Here is a 23,219-nt window from a genome sequence, read left to right on the forward strand (position 1 = left end):
GATAATGTGATTAAAGCAACAAGATGATCTTAACAGCAGAATTCTCAATAGACTTGAGAGGAGCAAGGCTGCAGTAATCAAGGATAGCAAAGAGGCGGTTACAGTAGTCAACTATTCGTAGTTGCCATTTTCTTTCTCTTCTGACCATATTAATTTTATAAACTGCAGAAAAATCTGCACAGGACTTTTAGAATAAGTTGTAACTAAAGTGACATTGTTAGGAGTCTAGGTACAAGAGCACAGGAAATCATGTTTAGAAACTTTTAAAAAAAAGTTTGAGGAGTTGTTTTTTGTCTCTAGTATATTCTGATTTCCCAGTGCCGAAGTCTAATTATTTTTCAGGAGACTGATGACACAGTTTTCAGACTGGAGGCTTTTTTCCAAGCGATGTTACTAGGAATCATTGTAACGGGGGTGCCACCATATTTTGCGATGGAAAATGCAGAAAACCATAAGGTAATCTTCAGTTTGAACTATGCAGTTTGGGTCATTTTAAATCTTCAGTATGTAAACAAATATAAAACCTTCTTCTAAGGCCATTACTGGATGATATAATCATGCAGTAATAACTTGGTAATGGCTGTTGTCTGGGACGCAATGGTGGGGTTATTCGTAGAGTATACAACAACTTCAGAACCAAGTGGTGTGTCAGGACTCCTCAATTTTCAAATAAATTTAAATGTGTCTGTTTACTGGATGCACCTAGCCCAAGAATAAATGTACATAAAGTTATATTTTATCTAAGACTAACAAGTTGTTGCAGAGACAAATTATATGACTCAAATACGAATGTGAACAGAAACAAGGGATTTTTGCATATAGAAGAATATAGCTGTAGATTTGGAGATGGAATTGGGCACTCTAGTCTTTTCATAACCTACTACCAGCTGGATGCCTAGCTGAAACTAAAGAAAGTAGGATCATAGAGGGCACTCAGTCCATATTCCTACTGGGTGTTTTGCTTCTATCCCTTCTTCCCAAAACTAGCAAGTTCTTTTGTGGAAAAATGTGGATACACAGACCTCCTCCCCTGGCACCTAAAAATTGCAAATTGGGAATAACTCCAGTGAAGACACTAGAATGACGCTAGTGTACAGCCTGTATATTTGAGAGCAGAATTAGGCCCAAGTTGTGTAAGCATTAATAAGAATTAACATAACTGCCATTTGTGGCATTTTTGACACCTATTGTAATTTTATTTCCTCTAACAGATCAAAGCCTACACTCAGCTTAAGATCTCCGGTCTTTATCCATCTGCTTACTGGAGTGGACAAGCCGTCATTGACTTTCCTTTATTTTTCATTATTCTTGTTCTGATGATAGGAAGCTTATTTGCATTTCATCATAGTGTTTATTTCGATACTTGGAAGTTCCTTGCTGTTGTAAGTCTAGTTTTATTTACTTCTCTGTTCTCATTAAAGTTCTTTATCAAAGCATATAAGAAATATGACGTGTTCGTTTTTGTTTGCTGGTCGGAAAAATTTCACCCAAATGGTATTTCACTGGAATTTGCCAGATCGCTGAAATCTAAATGTTTCATGGAGGCCGTTCAGTTTTGACAAAGTTCTGACAGAACCCGGCCTGCCAGGCAGATTTCTGTTGGAAACTTGACTGGCTTCCTACTAGCATGCCCACCTGCTAGGCTACTGGGGTTTCCAAACTCCCACCTTCACAGCAGCCTGCCTGGCAGATAGACAGGGAGCTGAGAGCCCCAGCTCCCACACTTATGGCTCCTTAACAGCTGAGGCTACAAGAGTCCCCTGTTCTGGAGAAGCCTGCCAGGGTCCCCTGCCCTGAGGCTGGGGATCCCAGGCCTTCCAGGGTCCATGCTTCTCGAGCCAGAGCTCTTCTCTTAGGTGAGAACTATGGAACTTTGAGTTTTCCTTTGAGCTTTTTGTACTTGGCATGCTATCATTTGACTGCGGTTCCATCCCTCCCTCCAACATGCCTGCTCTTGTTTTAATTTCTGCAAAAGTTTGTGAAATTAATCGAGGATGAAACTTGCAATGCTTACCAAATATGCATATCATTAGTGTTTATGTGAGACCTGATAGTGCCACTTGAGAAACGATTTAAAGAAAAGATTTAAATTTAACTGAGAGATGGGACTTGCTGCCCTGCTTGCATTTTTTAGCAGACAGTTTTAATAGCACATATCGTGCTGAGTATAGCATCTCAAAACAATTAAATTAGCTTTTAACTGACAGAGGATCAACTGGAGATGAAAATGTACTCTAAAAGTATTCAGGCATTTACAAAATAAATGTCAATAACAGCTTTGTACCCCTGGGTATACTGAGTATTCTGACAGCATGGTATATGATGAATCTTTCTAAGAAATGTCTTTTTTTTTTTTTTCCCTTGCAGATCTTCTGCCTTATTGGCTATGTACCATCAGTAGTGCTGTTCACTTATGTGCTCTCTTTCACCTTTAAAAAAGTGCAAAATACCAAAGAATTTTGGTCGTTTATTTTTTCAATGGTAAGTCTGCCTCTTGTTGTATTTAGTTAACTTTAAACATGTTTTCCCCTCAAGCCAAATCAACATTTTTTTTTTTCAGTTATCGTTTTTGGAAAATAATTCCCTCATATTTAAACCATTTGACATTGCTCGAACTTGCATCTGAAAAGGAAAGAAATTAAGTAAATGACAAATGGTTTAACTATGAGGCAGTATACATGTTTCTTTGCTTCTCTTCCTTGCCACAGCAACACACGCTTTTGAAGAGTTATACTCAGTGTGGAATAAGACGAGGGATTACTTGTGTCACAATCTTTGGGCAGGCTGTTCTTTCAGAGAACATCTTCCAGTCCCTCGAGTGCACCCCTTTCTGGTAGCCAGCCTGTACCTCCACTTCTCTTTGGTGTAGGATCCTGCAAGCCAACCACTTTCCAACCGGGTCTCTGGATTACACTTCTCTGGGTGCCAACCATGTTACCTAGCAGGCGCAGCTGAGCCAGAGTTCTATTTTGGCAGCCAGTGGTCAGTAATAGTATGCAGAAGCAGTTTCGTCAAAACAAAGATGCTTGGATGGTACACACAGTTGAGAGAAGTGGATTTAAAAATAACAAAGACCTATATGCATGTTGTCTTACCCATATTTGGCATTCCCCTACGTAGGCATGACAATGTTGGTGTCACCCATTCTCTCTGGGCACCAAGTTACACATAACTTGCTCCCAGACCTGGGTCTCAAGTCATTCTGTCTGTATGTCAAGCCTTGCTGCGTGCTGACTGTGTCCCTGTTAGCTTCCAGCTGAGCTGACCGCTTCTTCCCTCCCTTTCTGCCAGGCAACCTTTTTAACCCCTCAGTGTTTTTTTTCATATCCGCCCTAGCCTTGAAATAGGAAAACATGCTCATTTGGTCGGTGCCAGCCAGGTAGGTTCTTTCCCCCAGTTGAAGGCCCGGTGGGTACCTGAGAAGCTGTCTCATCTGTGTCATTGTTTTACCCATCCTAGGTACCTTTACAGCCCCCCATTAGAGCCTGTTTTAACTGCACTGAGTCAGGCAGCAATATAAAATTGAACAAGGAAACCGAATCATACATAATGTTCCTAAGAAATAATACAGACAATTTTCTAACTTGTCACAACTTGTATTAAATATTATGACCATGTCAGTTTGTGAGATAGGCTTGGATAAAAATACGTGGCTTTTTTTTTCTTTTCTTTTTTTTAGACTGCTTTGATCTCTACTGCTGTCACTGAAGTAGCATTCTTTCTGAGATATTTCATAGTAACCACCATTTTGCATTATGTCTTCTGTGCCTTCATTCCCATCTATCCTCTTATTGGATGCCTGATTACTTTTATAAAGGTAAGCTTTGGGGGTCTTGGGATGTTGGCTGGTTCCTTTTTATAAGGAATTTAACTTGAGAACTTTGAAAGTCACTTCAAGGGCCCTAGTACATGGGCTAACAGAATACATACATACATACATATATATATATATATATTGCATGTAAGTGAATGGGGAGTTTTGCCTTCTGCATTGACCTCTAATATGCCTGATGGCCATTTAATGGGTTATAAATAGCACCAACTGCTGAAAAAGTTGCTTTTATTATCCCCTTGTTGTAAGCTAAATGTTTTATTTTCAGAATCTGGAAGAAACAGAGCATTTGTTAAATACATAAAGGCAAATTCCATGTCCCTCTGTCTGTGGAGTTGAGCTGTTTTGATTACTGGGAGCCTGCAATTGACAAAATACATTGGTCCTGATTCTGATCTCTCTCTACATCCATGTAAACAAGGAGTGACTTCACAGAAGTCAATGGAATTGCACTGATGTAAAGCCAGTGCAAACCTGAATGAGGCTCATAAAGTGTATAAATAAAATGTCTTAAATAGTTCGTTATAATTTGCATTTAAATTTAGTTGTAAAATGTGGCATTTGATGAAAAGTTCTTTGTGTAAATATTCGTCACATTGTCAGGTATCATGGAAACACCTACAAAAGAATGAAAAATACCATGACCCCTGGGACAAACTCTTGGTAGCAGTTATCACGGTAAGCACCAGTTGTTTGTCAAATACGTTAGGAAATGTTAACTTTGAATGAAAAGCCACTTCCTAAAGGCATTCCTGTTGTAAGGTGTTTAAGAATTTTATTTTTGCTTATAACAGATAGTGGATTAACTACTGCTCTGCAGCCAAAAAATGATTACAGAATAGGCAACAGCGGCGTAAACTGCCCCACTCCCTCAGCTCAACACCTACTGCCCCAGCAGTGTGGCTCAGCCCTACCCTTGGAAGATAAGACTGCTGATTGGGATCATGGAAGAGTTCAAACTTTGTGTGTTCGGTCATTAGCCTCCCTATTGAGTCTGCCAACGAGTGCCCAGCTGAGATGTTGTTTTTGTGATATAGTCTCTTGTCTGCTAGGAACTGGACTGAGACATACCGGCTCATTTAACTGAGGCCAAGTTACAGCCTTCACGTAGTAACAAAGGGTTTGGCATACGACAGATTTGAGTGGATTCTTTAAAAGAGAAAGTTGTCATATCCAGTTTACTTAAAATAACATTTTCCTCTCCTCTCTATTCTGTTTTGTGGGCCAAACTTCAGAAAACCATTTCAGAAATATTAATTAAAAAGTACTGATTTAAAACATATTTCACTCTTAAATAACTCATTTATATTTTATACAAAACGGGAAGTATATTCTAATTATAACAACACAGAGCACTTATGCCATATGAAACAGCTTTTGGAAATACACCCATCTGACTTCCAATGGAATTAATTAGTGATGTGATTTCACTGCCTTGGAGTCTGTCATGAACACCTTCCTGCTGCGAGGGAATCAACATTTCATAGAACTCATCCCAGGGACAACTGTTTTGGCCTCAAGGGGCTGGAAATGTTTTGATTAACTGTAACTGTTTTTCTGTCTGTTTTAGCCTTATTTGCAGTGTGTAGTGTGGCTGTTCCTCCTGCGATATCTTGAAGTGAAAAATGGAGGTAAATCGATAAGAGAGGACCCATTTTTCAGGTCTGTGTTGGTTAATAGGATCTCTTCTTATTCTGTATTGAAAAAGCCATCTTAAGATAGTATTGGTAGCACTAACTGGGAGTAGCTAATGTGCAGCAGAAGGCACACCAAAGATAAAACAAAAATCCTTTTGTCACTGGAGTAATAAGTCCTATTGCATTATCCTGATGTTTTAAAACAGTGCAGACATTGCTTGTTCTGTACTGGCAATCATCCTTATATCAATACGTATGTCTCTGACATAATTTAGATAATTCTTTTCTGCTAGAACGACTAATATAAGGATCATTCCCTCATAACATTTGTGTGTCCAACTCATGTTAACTCCATAAAATTGTAAGAGCGGCCATACTTGGTCAGACCAACAGTCCATCTAGCCCAGTATTCTGTCATCTCACAATGGCCAGTGCCCAAAGCTTCAGAGGGAATGAACAAAATAGGGCAACTCTGAGTGATCCATCCCCTGTTGTCCAGTCCCAGCTTTTGGGAGTTGGAGATTTACAGACAGGGGTTGGATCCCAGACTATCTTGGCTAATAACCGTCAATGGACCTATTCAATGTGAATTTCTCATTCTTTTTTTATCTAATTATACTTTTGGCCCTCACAACATCCCATGGCAAAGAGTTCTACTGCACTGTGTGAAGATGTGCTTCCTTATGTTTGTTTTAAATTTGCTGCCTGTTAATTTAATCAAGTGACCTCTCGTTCTTGTGTTATGTGAAGAGGTAAATAACACTTCCCTACTCGTTTTTTCCACACCATTCGTGATTTTATAGACCTTAATGGTTTCCCACCTTGTCTCTTTTTTCTAAGGTGAACATTTATAGTCTTTTTAATTTTTCCTAGTACAGAAGCTGTTCTATACCCCTAATCATTTTTGTTGCCCGACTTTTCTCCAATTCCAATATATCTTTTTTGAGATGAGTGACCAGAACTGCATGCAGTATTCAAGATGTGAGCATACCATGGATTTATGTTGTGGCATTATGATATTTTCTGTTCTATTATCTATCCCTTTCCTAATGGTTCCTCACATTCTGTTAGCTTTTCTGACTGCCATTGCACAGTCAGACCTACAGTTAGAAAGACCTACAGGTAAAAATTACAGGAAGGGAGCATTAACTGAAATAAGTATTATGTTTAGGGAAAAATGCTTGGTTTTCTAGACATCATGGATCACTAACAGATGTTATCAGACATTATCCACTAAATGGAGACAAAATATGGCAATGTTTTATGCATTATACCAGTGCAAAATATTATAGTATATAGAAGTGTTCTGGCTTTTAAATGTAAGAGCTTGTAACTGAAGCTATTCACGTACTATTTAAGTAAAAAATTTATAATTGCTGGCTTACTATAACTGACAATGGTGGCACTAGAATGTGTGGGCCAGATCCTGGGCTCTTAAGTCCCTTTTGTAGGTAGGTAGCTGAGGATTCTTTGGGCATATTGGATATGCCAGAGGTGAGAGGGAAGAGGAGCTGGAGTGGCTGCTATGACAACTTAGAGCAGCCCTTTGGTTGAATGGCTGCTTCTCTGAGGATCTAGTCCTATATGCAAACACTTGTTACGTACTTGACCTTTATTTTTAAAGGATTTTCAGAATTATGACTGGGAAGAACCTATTACCAAGCTTTAATGCAAATATTTATATTACAAAACAATAGATATGCCCTCTGAAACAGATCTAATTCAAAATTTTAAACTGGCATTAATGAAGTGTGTTTATTGCCTTATACTGTTTGACAGTTCAACATTTACATTTTCATTTAACCAGCATGAATAGTATTCAGAAATCGTGCATAAAAATCTGGATAAATGTCGCCGATTTGCATTGGTTCATAGTTTTAACAATCAAGTGGTGATACATATTATGCAAGGTATAATACTTTACAAGAAAAAGAGCACCTGGACTGTGTCTTTAAACACCAATAAATTATGGCTTTGACAATCTTTACACTTTGATCTAAGTTTAAATTGTATTCATCAGCTATATAAAAGCAAGTACAATATGCAAATTAATTATCCAGGCAGAAGATATACCTATCTCTTAAAATATTGAAGGAAGACCAATATTTGGACAATTTCAGAGTTCTGTCATTATGCAGACAAGGGCCCTGATCTTGCAAACCTTACCTCTGGGGGAATTCTGAGCCACTGTGCATGCGCATAATTAATAAGCTGTGCATATTTTTAATATTTTTGCGCAGAAACAGCTTCTGCTGAAAAGTTTTGGCAATTCTACCTTATGCCCACCAGAGGGTGCTGTGACAATAGAACACAGCAGCCGCTGCCAGTCAGCTAGGGAGGAGAAAGAGCCTGCAGAGCCTTCTTCGCAGCGCCTGTAGGCCAGGTCGGGAGACAGAGGCTATGGGGAGACAGACAGTGTGGGGCTGCTGGGGGCGGGGGTCACAGATAGGGGCTCATAAGGGCTGGTGGGGGAGGACAGCCTGGGACAGGGGCTGAATGGGAGTGGAGGTGCAGGGCCACAGGAGGAGGGAGGTGCGGGGCCACATGGGGAGAGGGTGCAGGACCACATGGGGCTGGCGGGTGGCTGAGTGGGGGCACAGAGACACATGGGGAGGAGGTGCAGGGTGACGTGGGGATGGGGGAAGTGGGTGACTGAGTGGAGGTGGAGGGACACATGGACAGGGGGTGCAAGGACACATGCAGATGGGGGGAGTGGCTGTCCTAGTGGGGTGAAGGGACACATGTGCCTGACTGAATGGGAGAAGCTAGGGGTCAGCCAGGGTCTGCATGGGGGAAGCTCCCTAACAGTCCCTCCCCTCCGCTGCCAAAAAAACCCTCTTCCATACTTTTTCCACCCATACCCAACAACCCTCCAAGTTCACACCCAGACATCTTCCCAGCAATTATTTCCCTCTCCCTCAGCTCCTCCATTACCCCTCACTCCCCCCAGCTTTTTCACTGCTTCTGCGGGTAGGGGGGTGTGGGAAATATGGTTCTGTATTGTAGTTTAAATGAATAATTACTCAGAGTTCTGTATTAATATGGCTAGTAAGAAATCTATTTGTCGTCAAATATTTTCTGAATCTTTTTTGTTGTCTGTATTGTTACAGACATACTTGCTGACAGGTATTTTGAAATAAATGACCAAAAATAATTGAAACTGGTGTGATTATATGGTGTTATTTTAACAAATAAAATATGCAGAATTTTGCAGAATTTGAAAATACTGTGTGCAGAATTTTAATTTTCTGTTGCAGAATTTTTAACTTTTTGGCGCAGAATTTCCCCAGGAGTAAAACCCTTGTAACTGGTCAAATACCTGCTCATATGTGTTAACAGGATTGGGGCTGTAGTGGGAAAATTTTGACTATGGGCTGTGGCATCTATCTGCACACTGTTCCTAGAGGCTAATAGAAATTGTACAGCTATTTCATCATAAACGGCTTTGGAGATTTACCCCATTCTTTATAACAGTAAGACCAGTGTAACCGTTGTGAAATAATTTTAATATTCACCGGTTTCTGTAGCTAAGAATCAACAGGAAAGGGCTTTGTTTACGTTTAAATGACCTGATTTTCTATGGCGTGACCTAGCAGTAGCCTTACTTTAGTGCAGTTTTTTGGCTTATTCCCTTTGATCGCAGTTCTTTTTAAGTGACAACTGAATTTTATTTTTTTAAAGACTTGTTTTCCACTGATTTTTTTTCTCCCCATTCACATATGGCTAATTGCATGAGTTTATTGCCTAACAAATGCAAAGGACTTGATCTTTCTGTCCATAATCAGGCAGCTCTCCAGTGAAATCCCTGGGAGCTTTGTCTGTTTAAAGACGACTGAACAGAAATTAATATTTGTTCCTCTCTTTAGAACTACTACAAAGATCAAAACATGGAAATTTCAAGATGATCCACATAATGAGAATGAGGATGAAGACGTAAAGGCAGAGAGGTTGTGGGTTAAAGAAAAGACAAGCTGCCAGAGCTGTGATGAGGTAATTGTGTAATTATGATTGAATCACAGGGGACAGGGTGAGATCAGATAAAATTGCTGTCAAGGAATCAACATATGCCAGCTCTGAAATAATAAATTAATGCTTAATTGGAAATATTAGAACTAGATATTGTTTTTGTCTTCTGAATTAGTTACTTCTTTGAATTATTTTGTATTAAAAAGATTCAGATGAGCAAATAGGATTCTATTTTTTTCACGTGAGTTGATGTCAGTACTTATTTTCTTTTGTTTCCAGTGCCTTCCTTGTGTGTGTCAATTTATTTGACTTACCACCTCTTACCCATGGAAAAACCTAGAATTATTGCCCTAAGAACAGCTCTGTGTCTGGTTGGGTTGGTACTTTTAGATTCCAAGCTAATGGGTACTCACACTTCGGGCTAGTAGGAGTTAGGTGCATCAAGCCACTGAGATCAAGCCTTGAGGAGGAGGAGATGTGCTGTGTATTGCATATGAGCAGCTCTGAGAGCAATTTTGAGCATAATTCTGCTGCTGCTTCCCAAGAGTTGTTGTCTGCATAGGGGTCAGGTGCAGAATCGGACCCTTAAAATGGTTTTGCAGCAGATAGAGACAATGAGGACTTAGAAGTGAAAAACAGGGACTCTGAGTGGAGATAATGGCGATAACCCCTGCTTGTCCCTAAGTGTAGCCATGGTGAAGCAGAAATGTAATGATTTACTAAGAAGACAGGAATATCTAAATCTATCTGTCTAACCTCGGTAAATGTAAAAAAACCCCATACTTTATTGCGATAAACTTTCAGTTTGTCCATTGGCGCGAGTGCTTTTGTCATTTATATTTTAAAAATAATTCAGTTATTATATTATCTTCTCTTTTTTAGAAACCAGCAATTCTGGTCAGCAGTCTGCATAAAGAATATGATGAAAGGAAGGATTTTCTTCTTGGGAGAAAAATAAAGAAAGTGGCAACTAAACACGTCTCTTTTTGCGTAAAAAAAGGTTGGCGTTAAATTAGTTACCATTGAAGTACTATATTTTGTTCCTGGAATGCATGGCTAACACCTTGTCTGTCATTTATGTATTTATTTTATTCAGGAGAAATACTTGGATTGCTAGGACCAAATGGAGCTGGAAAAAGCACACTGATTAACATGCTAGTGGGAGACGTTGAACCAACTGCTGGCCAGGTGCAGTATGTCGCTGCGAACTAATAGAAAAGGAATTGGGCTATCTATTTTTTGTTTGTTGTTTTCTTACCATTTTGGTCACCAGCATCTCTAAATAGTTTTTGGTCTTTATAGAGACAAGCAAAACTTATGAAAATACTGTTGACTAAGGCCTGTCTTTTCCACAGGTGCTGATGGGAGACTGTTCTTTAGGATTGAATAGTGAGGATCATTCTGCTAAATTTGTGGGATATTGTCCTCAAGTAAATCCACTTTGGCCAGATATTACGTTGCAGGAGCATTTTGAAATATATGGATCTGTCAAAGGAATGAGTAAAACTGATGTGGAAGAAGTTGTAAAACGGTAAAAATGAATTTCAGCATATTTTGCTTGCACTCATATTTTAGCTGGGTTCTAGTAGGTCAATAGTCTAACAATAGATGTCATAGGTTTCTTGTGCTCTGTTTTTGTCTGACTATAGTAGACTGCTTTTAGCAGTTTTGAGCAAGAGGTGACTATGGTTTGGAAGGGACAAACCCAACAATATGTAATGCCTTTGATTTTTATATACTTCTTTATTTCACCTTGAAAACATCCAGCTTACTCAGTGATTTCTAAGTGAGAGGCATAAGATGTAGCAATGTAAAAACTTTTATAAGGATTTTTTTAAAAAACATTAGAATAATTTTTGTAATTAGCAGAGTAACCAGTTATTTAACAATTGTACTAAGAGAAATGACAAAGCATATTTTGAGGATTAATAATCTATCTGCTTTCTTAAACAATGTTCTCAGTGATTGATGAGACAGATATTGTGCATTGGGTGTTTTGCAGCATTGCAAGTGCCCTTGAGTTGAAAAACCATCTACAGAAAACAACAAAGAAATTAGTGGTTGGAATTAAACGCAAGGTATGAAGAAGGTTTTAAAAGAAGTTGAATTCAGTATTTTCATAACATGAGGCCTATTGTGTAATCATATTTAACCTTCCTTCTTTCATGTCAGTTGTGTTTTGCGCTAAGTATGCTGGGTAATCCCCAGATTACGTTGCTAGATGAACCATCTACTGGTATGGATCCTAAAGCCAAACAACACATGTGGTGAGTGTAACATTATGCCACACTTTTTTTAAAAAAGTCTACATTGTAGGATAATATGATAGTAATATTCTTACTCCAAAGCTCACAGTGGTAACATGCCATAGATTAGTATAGCCAAATCATGTATTTATTCTTCTTTCCAGTCATGTGAATAACTTGCTGTTAACATTAAGGAAGGCTACCTCTGTGCACTGCCAAGAATCTAGCTTTGTATAAACTGCTTTCCTCTGCATGTTGTCTTCAAATCATTTGCAGATTAATAGCTTATTTGCCTTTGAAGATAAATCTTTCATTTGATTTATAACAATCAAAAGCATACATTCGCAACTCAGTGCTTTCACAGCAACTTAAAATTCATCATAATTAGAATACAATGGACAAAAAGAATAGACTCCTCCATAATATCGGCCCATTGAGGAATAATAAACCGAGCTCCTCAAATTCATCCTCTTCCTGCAGCTGTCCCTCCCCAGATGCCTCAAGAAACTAGGTAGGCTTTGTAATGAGATGGGAAGAAGAGTTCGTTTAAGAGTTGTGGGACTCTCTTGGGTAATGCGAAGCTACAAGGTTAAATCAAAGGAGCTCCAGTTTGAGTTCCTCTGCTTGTCACCAGTGTGGTAACAAAGGATGGAGGAAGAGGCAGTGCCTCTGGAAGCCAAGTAGCAAACCATTTTGTGTTTTTGATACAGGATATACCATGCTTGTCATAGTAATATCCAGGGGATGAATTCAAGAACCAGCTGACAAATTGCAGAACCACGTGATAAAAGAATTTATCATGCACATTTGATCATTGCAAATGCTCTTTTCCTGCTAACCCATCTCTCCTAGAACTTACTCTGACAATCCAAACTTCTGAGCAGCTTCTTTCATCATTTTAAAGAAAAATAACCCACCAAAGAAATGTTTCCTCCTTTCTCCCCAAATTGTGAAATTTCCTCCCAGAGGCCAGCATAGGCAAGATTCAATACAGGATAACTGCTTCTGTGTGCCTACCCAGTATTGACTTTGCATTTTAAATTAGCGTTTTCTTTTAATAATAAGGCTGTTGGGATTAAGAGACTAGTGGGCATCCAAATCCCTGCAAAATACTGACATTAATATATTTTAATTGAGAATAACTGAAAAGAAATATATCCATTTGCTTTTCTTTGCCCTAGAATTAAAAAAGCTGATCATGTGGCTGAGGAGTTTGTGTTAATTATAACTAAAGTATTATTTCCCCAACATACGACATGTCATGTTAAAGGTAATTTGTAGCTGTAGTTATTATTTTTCATTCATTTTCAGGAGGGCAATTCGAGCAGCATTTAAAAGCAAAGAGAGAGCAGCTATTCTGACCACTCATTATATGGAAGAGGCTGAAGCTGTGTGTGATCGAGTTGCAATCCTCGTGTCTGGACAGTTAAGGTATTGAGGACTTTAGTCGTCCATGGATATTTGGAACTTTTGCGTAAGAGAAACATGGTGTCTCTCAGCTTGAACACATTTATAGCATTCAAAAAGTACAGCCACATTTGTATTCATCTCAAGCCTCTCATAAAATCATGCGTCCGATGAAGTGAGCTGTAGCTCACGAAAGCTTACGCTCAAATAAATCTGTTAGTCTCTAAGGTGCCACAAGTCCTCCTCCTCCTGTTCTTTTTGCGGATACAGACTAACATGGCTGCTGCTCTGAAACCTGTCATAAAATAATCTAATTCCTAAAAAGAAACGATTGAAAACAGCTCTGCTATATGTTTGTCTCTATATTTGTCTCAACGATCTGTAGGTGTATTGGTTCAGTTCAGCATCTAAAGAGCAAATTTGGCAGAGGCTATTTCTTGGAAATTAAATTAAAAGAAACAGCAGGCGTACAACAGGTGGCGTTTCTTCACAGGCAGATTTTGCACATCTTCCCAAATGCAAATCATCAGGAAAGGTAAAAAGTTATTAAATAGAGCGATGAAATAAAAGTTATTAAATACAGTCCTTACAAGGAAAAATATATATTTGTATGAATGCATGCTTCATTTTTGTCAATGTGTTATGAATAAGTAATTAGTGATATCATGTTATCCACATTTTAAATAAAATATGTACGAAAATAAGCCTACAAAAGAAAACATGTCGTGAAAGCTAGCAAAGAAAAATACCTTTATTGATAGCAAGACCAAAATTATGCTTTTGTAACAGTTGTGACCTGGTAATTTCCTTGCTGAGAGTGACCTCTTTCCCACTCCAAGAAATATGGATGGTACCTATAGTCCTGCAAATGTCTGAGCTGCCTTCAGCCTCTTCTAGGAGTGCTTGGTCCACATCCCTTTTGTCCCCTCATCAAGAGTTCTTCCATAAATTTATTCGCAAAAAGAAAAGGAGTACTTGTGGCACCTTAGAGACTAACCAGTTTATTTGCACATTAGCTCATGAAAGCTTATGCTCAAATAAATTGGTTAGTCTCTAAGGTGCCACAAGTACTCCTTTTCTTTTTGCGAATACAGACTAACACGACTGCTACTCTGAAACCTGTCATAAATTTATTGAAACACTAAATTACTTGAATTTCTGTCAGTGGATAAATGCAAACTCTTAACAGTAATATCTTCTTCTAATTTGTTTACTGTTCACAAGGACCCAGGAAAAGCCTATCCTAGAAATACCCAAAGACTTTTTTTCAGGTGGGGCAGTATTTGGTGGAGAGGATGATCTCAGAAAGGAGATCATCTGGTGACAGATTTTTCCATTCTGGATCTTTACCCCTGCCCCGGTCCAAGAAATTTGGGATGTAACAAACACTTGCCAGGTGACTCTGTCAGCCTCTTAATTCTTAGGATGTGACCTTGGAGTTTCCCTTTTTAAATGGACTAAACCAGGTGGTTGGGAGATTTTTGAACTGTCCACCAAAGAGAATACCTGATAAGTGAGGACAGTGCAGAAGATTCTGTCTCGGGTGCCAAAGGGGGGTGACACAGAATTTTGATGGTGTCTTGAAAGGAGTCCTGGCTGGTGCGTCTGGTTCTGGCCTTTGTCAGGTTAGTGGACCAAATAATCTGATCCACAATGGCAATTCCTATGTCCCTGTGTCACTATATGATTAGCTTGCAGTGCTTTGCCTACTCCTTGAGAAAATGAACTTACGCTTAGTCATGTGAAACTTTTTTCTTTCCTTTTGCCTTCAGCAATTTTGGCCTGGGAAAATCTCACACTGTATTTTATGGGTTTTTTTCAGTTTTGCCTCCATTTTGGCATATAAAATTCCTAAGGAAGATGTACAGTCGCTCTCTCAGTCTTTTTCTAAACTGGAAGAAGGTAAGGCCAAGTATTTGCCAAGCAAACAAGGTAAATAGAAATAATTTTGCCTATTGTGCAGCCTGAAATATTCTCCCTGATCCTGTGTACCATGTACCGCTGCTCTTCTTCACATCTTTCCTCAAAATCCACTTGGTTCAGTTAGCTTTTTAATGCTAACCTCCACTCCATGACTCCTGCCCTTTTAACTTTATTTCGTCATAACCCATTAACTTCTGTAACCCTGCTGTACTCTTAACCTATGTACACAATTCAAGGTAAAAAGAACTAAACAGATGTGAATGCAACAAGGACCTGGTTCAGTTCCCATCTCAGTCTATAAGTACCTACAGTGGACGAATATATTTAATTCTAGAGTGTTCTTTAATCCAGCAGACAAAGAACACAACAAGCTTCAATGACTGAAAGTTGAACTTAAAAAAAATCAAACTGGATATAAGGTGCTAATGTTTAACTGTAAGGGTAATTGTCCACTGGAACAGATTGCCAAGAGATGTGGTAGATTTTTCATTGTTTAATCTTTAAAGTCAAATTGGATGCATTTCTTAAAGAGATGCTGTGGTAAATCAATGGCCAGATGGCGTTTTATGGCCTGTGTTATGCAGTTCAGAGTAGATTAACATAATAGTCCTTTCTCACCTTAACATCTCTGAATATGTAAAGTCAGTGGTGTTGATCAGACCCCAAAAGTTTTGTATCACTGTAATCTTGTCTTTCCCATATGCCCACCACCAAATGCACGCACTTTTGTGAGTCATTGCAATATTGAACTCAGATTATGTATTCCTTTTGAAAGAAACCCTTTTTGTATTTGTCTGAATATCTACTCTCACAGCCCTGGCGCTGTACAGATAATTTAAACATCATCCCTAGGAGTCTGAGAACTACGTTGTATTAGCATATCAGTTCAAAATGCCTGGCGCTTATCCCCTCTCCCCCCCCGCCCCTTTTTTTTTCTTTTTGCAGGGATATCAGGCTATGGCTAGGAGGGGTCACTGGGTTTCTCAGTGGGAATGGAGAAAGTTTATGGTGGTTGTAGCCTGTTATCACAGAGGTTAGGGCTTGGGAGTTGAAGCTAAACCCATAACAGTTTTTACCTGTGGAATAAGACCTTGCTGCTCCTCATGCAGCCCCAAGACACCTTCAGAGGGCGAGCCTGACTCCGTACATGAGAGGAAGGTCTTGGAGAGGATTGTGACTGGATACGGGGGTACCCAGACACCTTTAAGGCTTGCAAAGAAAATAGGCCATAAGGACTGAGGATCAACAGATTGAATGTTGATAAATATATTCCAAGGTATAGTGTTAAACCAGTTCAGTAAAGATGCAGCTAGAGTCCGTTACACAAGACATAGTGTCGCGGGTTTTTTGGTACTGCTGGATGGATGATACTGTCAGCGATTCTTTTCCACGTCTAATTTCTACTTCTGTGTGGATGCCACCTTCCAGTCTCTATTCCAGTCCCCTCCCACTCTGGAGAGAGGGAGACTGCAACCTAAGACCTGAACCAGTTGCTCTAACATGGCATTGCACTGAGCTGGGCCATCTAATAGTAAAACTCCTCTGTATTTTTAGTGAATTTAACAATAGATAATTGAATCATTTAATAATACAGATTTAAATAAAGTCCTTTTGAGGCATTTGATGATTAATTGTTCTTAAATGTGCATTCTTTTAATTTTTTAACAGCCAAACATGCCTTTAATATCGAGGAGTACAGCTTTTCTCAAGCAACCCTGGAACAGGTATAGGAAGCAAATTTTATTTCATAATTGTAAAAAAAAAAATCTGTGGATTATAGTTTTATAGGGTAAAATTTTCAAAAGTGCCAAGTAAGAGCTGAAGTGCCATTTCCAAAAATGAGATAAACATTTAAGAACATAAATCCCATTGACTTTCAAAATAAGAGTGTAAGAGTCAAAAACAAAAGGCATGGAAACTACAACGATTGGAACAAAGCAAATCCCTGTCGTTAGGAATTACTAACTTTTGATTAAATAAATTCCATGTCATTTGCCTGCGCAAACTGGATAAATCCATGGATTTATTATTGCTGACACTGGATACTCTGCAGCTTGCATCTGGTACAGGCTACTTCTTCTTCTGTTGTGTTATAGTAACAAAGAAATCTTAACTCTCCATTCTGAAAGGTCAGTATACCTATTCAGATACTAGTGCAATAGGTCCCACTTTTGTAATTCGTTTCCATGAATTTTCTTTGATTGGTAGGCACTCCAATCCTTGCAGTCTGAATGCTCTTACACTGAATACACTGTTGATGCCATTTTCGTCCGTTTTAGGTTTTTGTGGAGCTTGCTAAAGAACAAGAAGAGGAAGATAACAGTTTTGGAACCTTAAACAGCACACTTTGGTGGGAAAGAACACAGGAAGACAGAGTCATTTTTTGAGCTCTTTAAATACTGTCAGATTCAATAGATGTACACTACAGTTCACTTTTGTCTGACTCTCTTTTTTGTTTCTTGTAATGTGTGCTGAGTGCTAAGAAAGCAGTTGAGATTGAGAAAAATATTTGACTTGAAAAACAAAAATAATAATTGTAAACTTTGAGCATATTTCCTCTGCCTGGACTTATCCATCAATGTTATGCAACTGTGGGAGTGCCTTTATTTGTGAGGACTCTTATTGCTTGCATGTAATTGGTCTGTTTTTTAAAATTTCTGATCCACTCGCCTTACTCTGTCCTATTTTGAAGCGATAATGGTAAATGACAATTTAGTCCTTTATAATTTCCTGTTTGTTTTGGTCAATCTGTGCTCTATGCTTCTAGAAACTCCAACCTTGAGCTTGTTCAGCTATTCAGTGTGTGATGTCAGTATATAATTGCTCAACTCCAGGATCAAACTTCTGCCTTGCTTATCTTTCAAGACGGAGCTTCCAGCAAAGGCAGGGGTCCACAGAACCAGGGCAGCAGCACTAGAAAAGAGTCACAAAAATAGAAGTCAGCACAGAAGATATAGCAATGCCAGAAGTCAGTGACTTGTCTGAGTTGGAGTAAACATGTAGATATAAGGTGGATGTTTAAAGAAGTCAATTTTGAGCTTTAACTGCCCGATAGTGTTCTGGTAAGCTTTATCATCACTTCCTCTACATAAAATTCCATGTAGACTACATTGCTATACAGACAGCTCACTTAACTGCCTGATTCCAGGGTTCATCATGGAATATGATGCTGGTTAGTTCAGCCTAAATTGTTTGTATGATACCAAATACCGATACCTAAAATTCAGTTAGCTTATATGCTGACTTTAAATTCCCATTGGATCCTGCTGATCAAAATGCTGATGCTCCTGTTTGGTATGGTATATCTCAGGTCAACTCTCCTTATCCAAAATAATCAGTATAGTACCACAGTGCCTCCATAACTGATCCTGCTCCATCACCTCAATTCTTGAGTTTATTTACTGTATCTCAGTTTTAAACTCCTCCTCTTTGTGCCATATATGGACTTTAGTATCCAGATGACCATACTCGTTAGTCTCTTCTCATCATAATGTTCCTCCAGTCCTGTGCTGCTTCAGAATGTGTAACCTGTGTGTGTGTTTTAACTAATCTCTGCTTTTTCCCTTGTTCTCTGCCCTCTTCTGGGCTAGCTCCCCGGCTGATCAGTAGGCACATGATCTATAGCATATTGATGAGGGACACAGCTGTCACTTCACAAACTTGCTTGGAAGAGGCCAGAGGCCCTTTTTGCTTTTGGAAAAGAGGGGGGAAAGGAAATTCAACATTCATCGCTAAATAGGGCCCTAAATTATATAATAAACTTAGCTTGGGATCCACTCAACATAAAAATATTTACACATTAGTATAATATGGCACCTGGTTAACCATTATGAACCTTTTTAATGCAAATTGGCAGGTGTAACTCTAATCAAGTTACCTTTGTAGGTTGCATAAAAATGTATAATGCATGCACTTGTAAGTTTAAATGTGGTTTGCAAAGCTGGATAGGTTCCTTTGAGTCTATATTTGTAAAAGCGTGACCACCAAATGAATATATCTTTATGGAATTTGCATAAATGTGAGCATTTCTAGTTCTATTCTTTGTTAAAACAATCTGTTTTGTTGAACACGTGTTCTAAGACACGTTTAAAAGGCATTTCTTTAGGTGTGTTCATTTTTTGTGACCGTGAATTTACAGGCTTGTGCACCAATACTCTTTTGTTTTTGTTTATCTGGCAAAATTGTTCTCTGTAGAAGAAATAATAAGAGAGCCCATGTGTGGTTCGGCATCCTCAGATCTGAGAGTAAGTATTAATCCTGTGTGTGGTTTCAAAGAAAAAATCTTTTGATTTAAAAATTGAAAGAATCAATTCATCTAATTGGCTGTTTAATCTGAGCTTTTTAGAATCGAAATTCAGGTTTTTGAACAATTGATTGCATTGTAGAATGTATTAATTGAAATGCACTGTGCAAATATTCGGTATATCTGAAGACACATGACACATAAGACATATCAGTTACATATGTTTACCTTAAGATTAGAAAATTCCTATCATCTTCCTTTCTAAAATGTTCAGAACTCAGAAAACTATGCTCTAAGGCAAACATTTGTGTACCATTGGGCAATAATTAATGTAAAATTGATAGATTGCTTAATTCTGCCTGTGTAGGCTCCCATTTATTTCAATGCAAGTCTTATAATTGACCCAGTGGGGGCAGGAATGAGCCCTATATGTGTACAGTTTTTGCTGCTTTCTCTGTACATCTAGGATTGCATGGAATGATGTGGATCTTGTTTTCTTACATATTGCACTTGAGCCTGTGAATCCCACTTAGACCTTGATATCCTGCGTGGTGGTGCGATCCCTATGCTGAGTGGGAAGGGAGAGGGTGCATTACCTTTCAGGAGCTGGTATACAGTCAAGCTGTCCACTTTAATAAGCTATATATCGTGGAACCATCTTGTACTGAAATGTGGAGTAATGTAACTCAGTTTATATTGAAATAGAATGATTGTCCGCTGAATTGTTTTAAGGCACTGACTGGGCCAAATTCTGCTTTGTTACACTGATGCAATCCTATTGCTGTTGTTGTAATGTATTTATTTAACACTTATATTGCAGTAGCATCTAGAGACTGATGCCCCATTGTCCTGGGTGCTGTACCACTATATAGTGAATGAGAGTCCCTACCCAAAAAGCTTGCCACTGACTTAAATCAGTCGATTGGATTGCAGTGACAGAGCAGAAGTTTGTTCAATGTAATAAGAAAGTTTCTCTGTATTTTATAACAAAGATGAGGCTGAGAATAATAATTACCCAGAGCTTGTGTTGATGTGCTGTCTTTATCCCATTTATTCTACATATCTGTTTTACTCTGGTACTTTCTTCATCACTACATGATACCCCCGTACCTCGGACTTCATATCTACTGACATCATATCCCATTGCTTACACTCTTAGGGTCTCATCCGAAAACCTATTAAATCAATGTATGTAATAGGAGCCTTTCCATTGACTCCAGCGAACTTTAGATCATGCCCCTCGCATCAGATCCTTCGTGAATGAGTAATAACCCGCACTACGCATTCGTTATGTGAATACAAGGTAATGCTTATGCCTTGCCAACATACTATTATTTTTTTGCTTTTTATCATCTTCAAGTAAACCTGTATCTTCAAATCTTCAAGTAAATCTGATGTTGCATTGTTTCACGTTTTTCGCATTCAAATACATTTTGAAAGATAATGAATCTAGTTAACTCTCACACACTGGCACATTCAATACGTATCCGTTGCCAAATAGCAGATGTCATAGCTTCAGAAAAACACAATTGGCCAAAAGAATTGAAAAACTTAAATATTGAATCTTTTCTTTCTCCAAAAGATCATAGATAATAGACTTAGGGAAATCCTCCATCCTCCTGCCTTTTCAGCAGGTACGACATTTGTCTTATTCCCAGAACCAAATTTTCTCCAGACTGTACAGGTTAAATTCCCTAATGCTTCTCTACAAATTTATACATGCTAATCTTTACCTTCATGCTCCCTAGAGTTTAACAATATTATTATTCAGGATGAAGTGCCCCAAATTGTAGAGTGCTCCATCTGGCCTCATTTTGCCCAGTCTCTAAACTCGTGTCATTAAGGTCACTTCTGCCTTTCACTGTGTTCAAAATTACTCCAACATGGTGTCATCTATATTATTAATGTACAGTTTGCTCTTTCTTCTGATGTATGACAATACTGTGGTTGGCAGGTTAGGACCCTTTGTTATACCTGATGCCTCTTTCCAATTTGATTCTCTTCTCTTTCATCTATAATTCCTCTGTTGATCTATAGCCATTCAGAGAGTTTTGTATTCTATCATACTAGCCAAGTAACATTGTTCTGACTTTTCTAATAGGGTTTGATTTTTCTAATAGGTTTGTCACTAACTTTTTCATGATCCATATCAAAGGCTTTTTTAGAATCTAGGAGAAATATGCCTAGAATTGTTCTCATCTACACTGCAGTAGCCCCATTGATGGTTACTCTGAATTTACAGATATAAGTGAGAGCAGAATTTGCCCCCTTAAGTCCACTAGATATGTGGTGCCTAATAGATCTCAAAAACAGAGGAAATTATATGGAAGATCAAATATATTGAAATACAGTGAAGGACAATTGATATCAACTTAAAACTTTAGAACTAAAATGTTACATTTGCGCTCAGTGGCTTTTGTTGGTATTTTAGTACTATAAATAATAAACTGAACTCAAACTGTACATAATAGAGAGATAATACAAACCTCAGATGACAGTATAACAGGAAGCCAGGTAGTTGTGGATTCTTGTTCCAGGTCTGACCCTGATGATGCTGGGTGACCTTGGACAAGTAACTTAGTTCCCCTGTCTATAAAACGGATATAGTAATACTTATCTACCTCACAGGGATGATGTGAGGATCAATTAGTTAAAGTGTCTACAAAACTTTGAAGATAAAATTGCTTTAGTAGTATTATAAGGATGTATTTTTGTATTGGTGTTCTAATAACTCAGATTTTGCTCACATTATCATGAGAAATCCTTATTTAAAATATACTGTACAGTTGCGTGTAGTTTATCTATATGATATGTGCTATATTCCTTCATAACAGGAATAATTTTTATTTAACCATTGTTAGCCTTCTTTTAATGTACATCGTGATATGAGTCATATGCTTTCTTGGGCATTTATGTTGTTTAATTTTGTACATATGTTTATTTTTCTTTTATCATTTTGATGTATTTGTAAAACAATTAGCAATTGTTTTTGTTTTTCCCAATAGAAAGTGCTGTTGAAATAAAGATGGCTGGATTGCTAATGCTCACACCTTTACAATGTATCTGTTTTTCTGCTGTGCTAAGTGTAAGGAATAATGGGTAAAATATTCAAAAGCGCCAAAATGACTTAAGAGCATCAATCTTGTTCATCTTCAGTTGAACGTAGTCTCCTAAGTCACTTAGGGCCATGACAATGGGGTTGTATAGATGATATGTGTCTACCTGTAGTGCATTCAGCCATTATTTCTAGTAGCTGGAAAGTTCATACCTTCATGTCCTAAAGTGAATTTTCAATTTTTACGTATTTTTATCTTTTGCTGTTTATTTAGTTCCCATGAAAAGTGCTGGACAGACACCCCCAAAGGCTGAGGTCCTCAAGCCACAGAACACGTACAGCAAAGGCAGCAACAGCTCAAGTTTCTCCACATTGCCTGGCCAGTGCGCCGAAATTTTATTCTAGAATGATCACCTCCTATAGGGGAGGGAATGCAGTGCTTGTAGAGCGGCTGTAGGGTACATGCCCGGGTGCATACCCACAGGGTTCAAGTGTGTTTTGACTTGAGTAAGCAGTACCTCAATGTCTATGCTGCTATTTATACCCGTGCAAGGGGGCATGCAGGGTATATACTTTACGTGCCACCGTAAGGAGTGTGCTGTGTAGACATAGCTTGAGAGAAGGGAGTTAATTCACCCTGGTCCATTTAATCCTTGTCCACCTTATTGAGACTTCCAAAAAACTTTCCAATTATGGTGATGTGATTTGTGATGCGGACACTGAGGAATTGGACTGTGACCAGCAAATGCACTTCATGTAGTTCACTAAACCCGCCTTTGCGTGATAACCTTCTGTCAGTGCCAACTTGGGATTTATGTGAAGGGATACGTAGCATTAGGGAAACAAGTTGTTACTAAATAACTATGATAGGTTGTTGCTCAAAGGTATGTGATGATATAATGTCTGATTC

At 38.5% G+C, this 23,219-nt stretch overlaps 1 protein-coding gene across 3 annotated transcripts in view; it reads left to right on the forward strand.

Annotated features, from left to right (window-relative positions):
• Nucleotides 1–22,309, forward strand: part of ABCA5 (ATP binding cassette subfamily A member 5) — a 59,657-nt gene extending 37,348 nt beyond the window's left edge. For 2 of the 3 annotated variants that reach the window (XM_037913879.2, XM_037913880.2), the window contains exons 24-40: nt 343–456; nt 1,212–1,382; nt 2,368–2,481; nt 3,680–3,817; nt 4,436–4,510; nt 5,403–5,494; nt 9,336–9,459; nt 10,318–10,435; nt 10,532–10,623; nt 10,791–10,966; nt 11,438–11,513; nt 11,608–11,702; nt 12,993–13,112; nt 13,474–13,623; nt 14,911–14,990; nt 16,680–16,735; nt 17,291–22,309. In XM_037913879.2, coding sequence (XP_037769807.1) covers nt 343–456; nt 1,212–1,382; nt 2,368–2,481; nt 3,680–3,817; nt 4,436–4,510; nt 5,403–5,494; nt 9,336–9,459; nt 10,318–10,435; nt 10,532–10,623; nt 10,791–10,966; nt 11,438–11,513; nt 11,608–11,702; nt 12,993–13,112; nt 13,474–13,623; nt 14,911–14,990; nt 16,680–16,735; nt 17,291–17,398 — 1,899 coding nt within the window. In that variant the 3' untranslated portion in view covers nt 17,399–22,309. Of the gene's footprint in view, nt 1–342; nt 457–1,211; nt 1,383–2,367; nt 2,482–3,679; nt 3,818–4,435; nt 4,511–5,402; nt 5,495–9,335; nt 9,460–10,317; nt 10,436–10,531; nt 10,624–10,790; nt 10,967–11,397; nt 11,514–11,607; nt 11,703–12,992; nt 13,113–13,473; nt 13,624–14,910; nt 14,991–16,679; nt 16,736–17,290 lie in introns of those variants that run through there. The other variant, XM_043527613.1, reaches the window with a different exon arrangement.
• The last annotated feature ends 910 nt before the right edge of the window (nt 22,310–23,219 follow it).

This window comes from Chelonia mydas, chromosome 14, assembly GCF_015237465.2.
Source record: "Chelonia mydas isolate rCheMyd1 chromosome 14, rCheMyd1.pri.v2, whole genome shotgun sequence".
Taxonomy (NCBI): Eukaryota; Metazoa; Chordata; order Testudines; family Cheloniidae; genus Chelonia; species Chelonia mydas.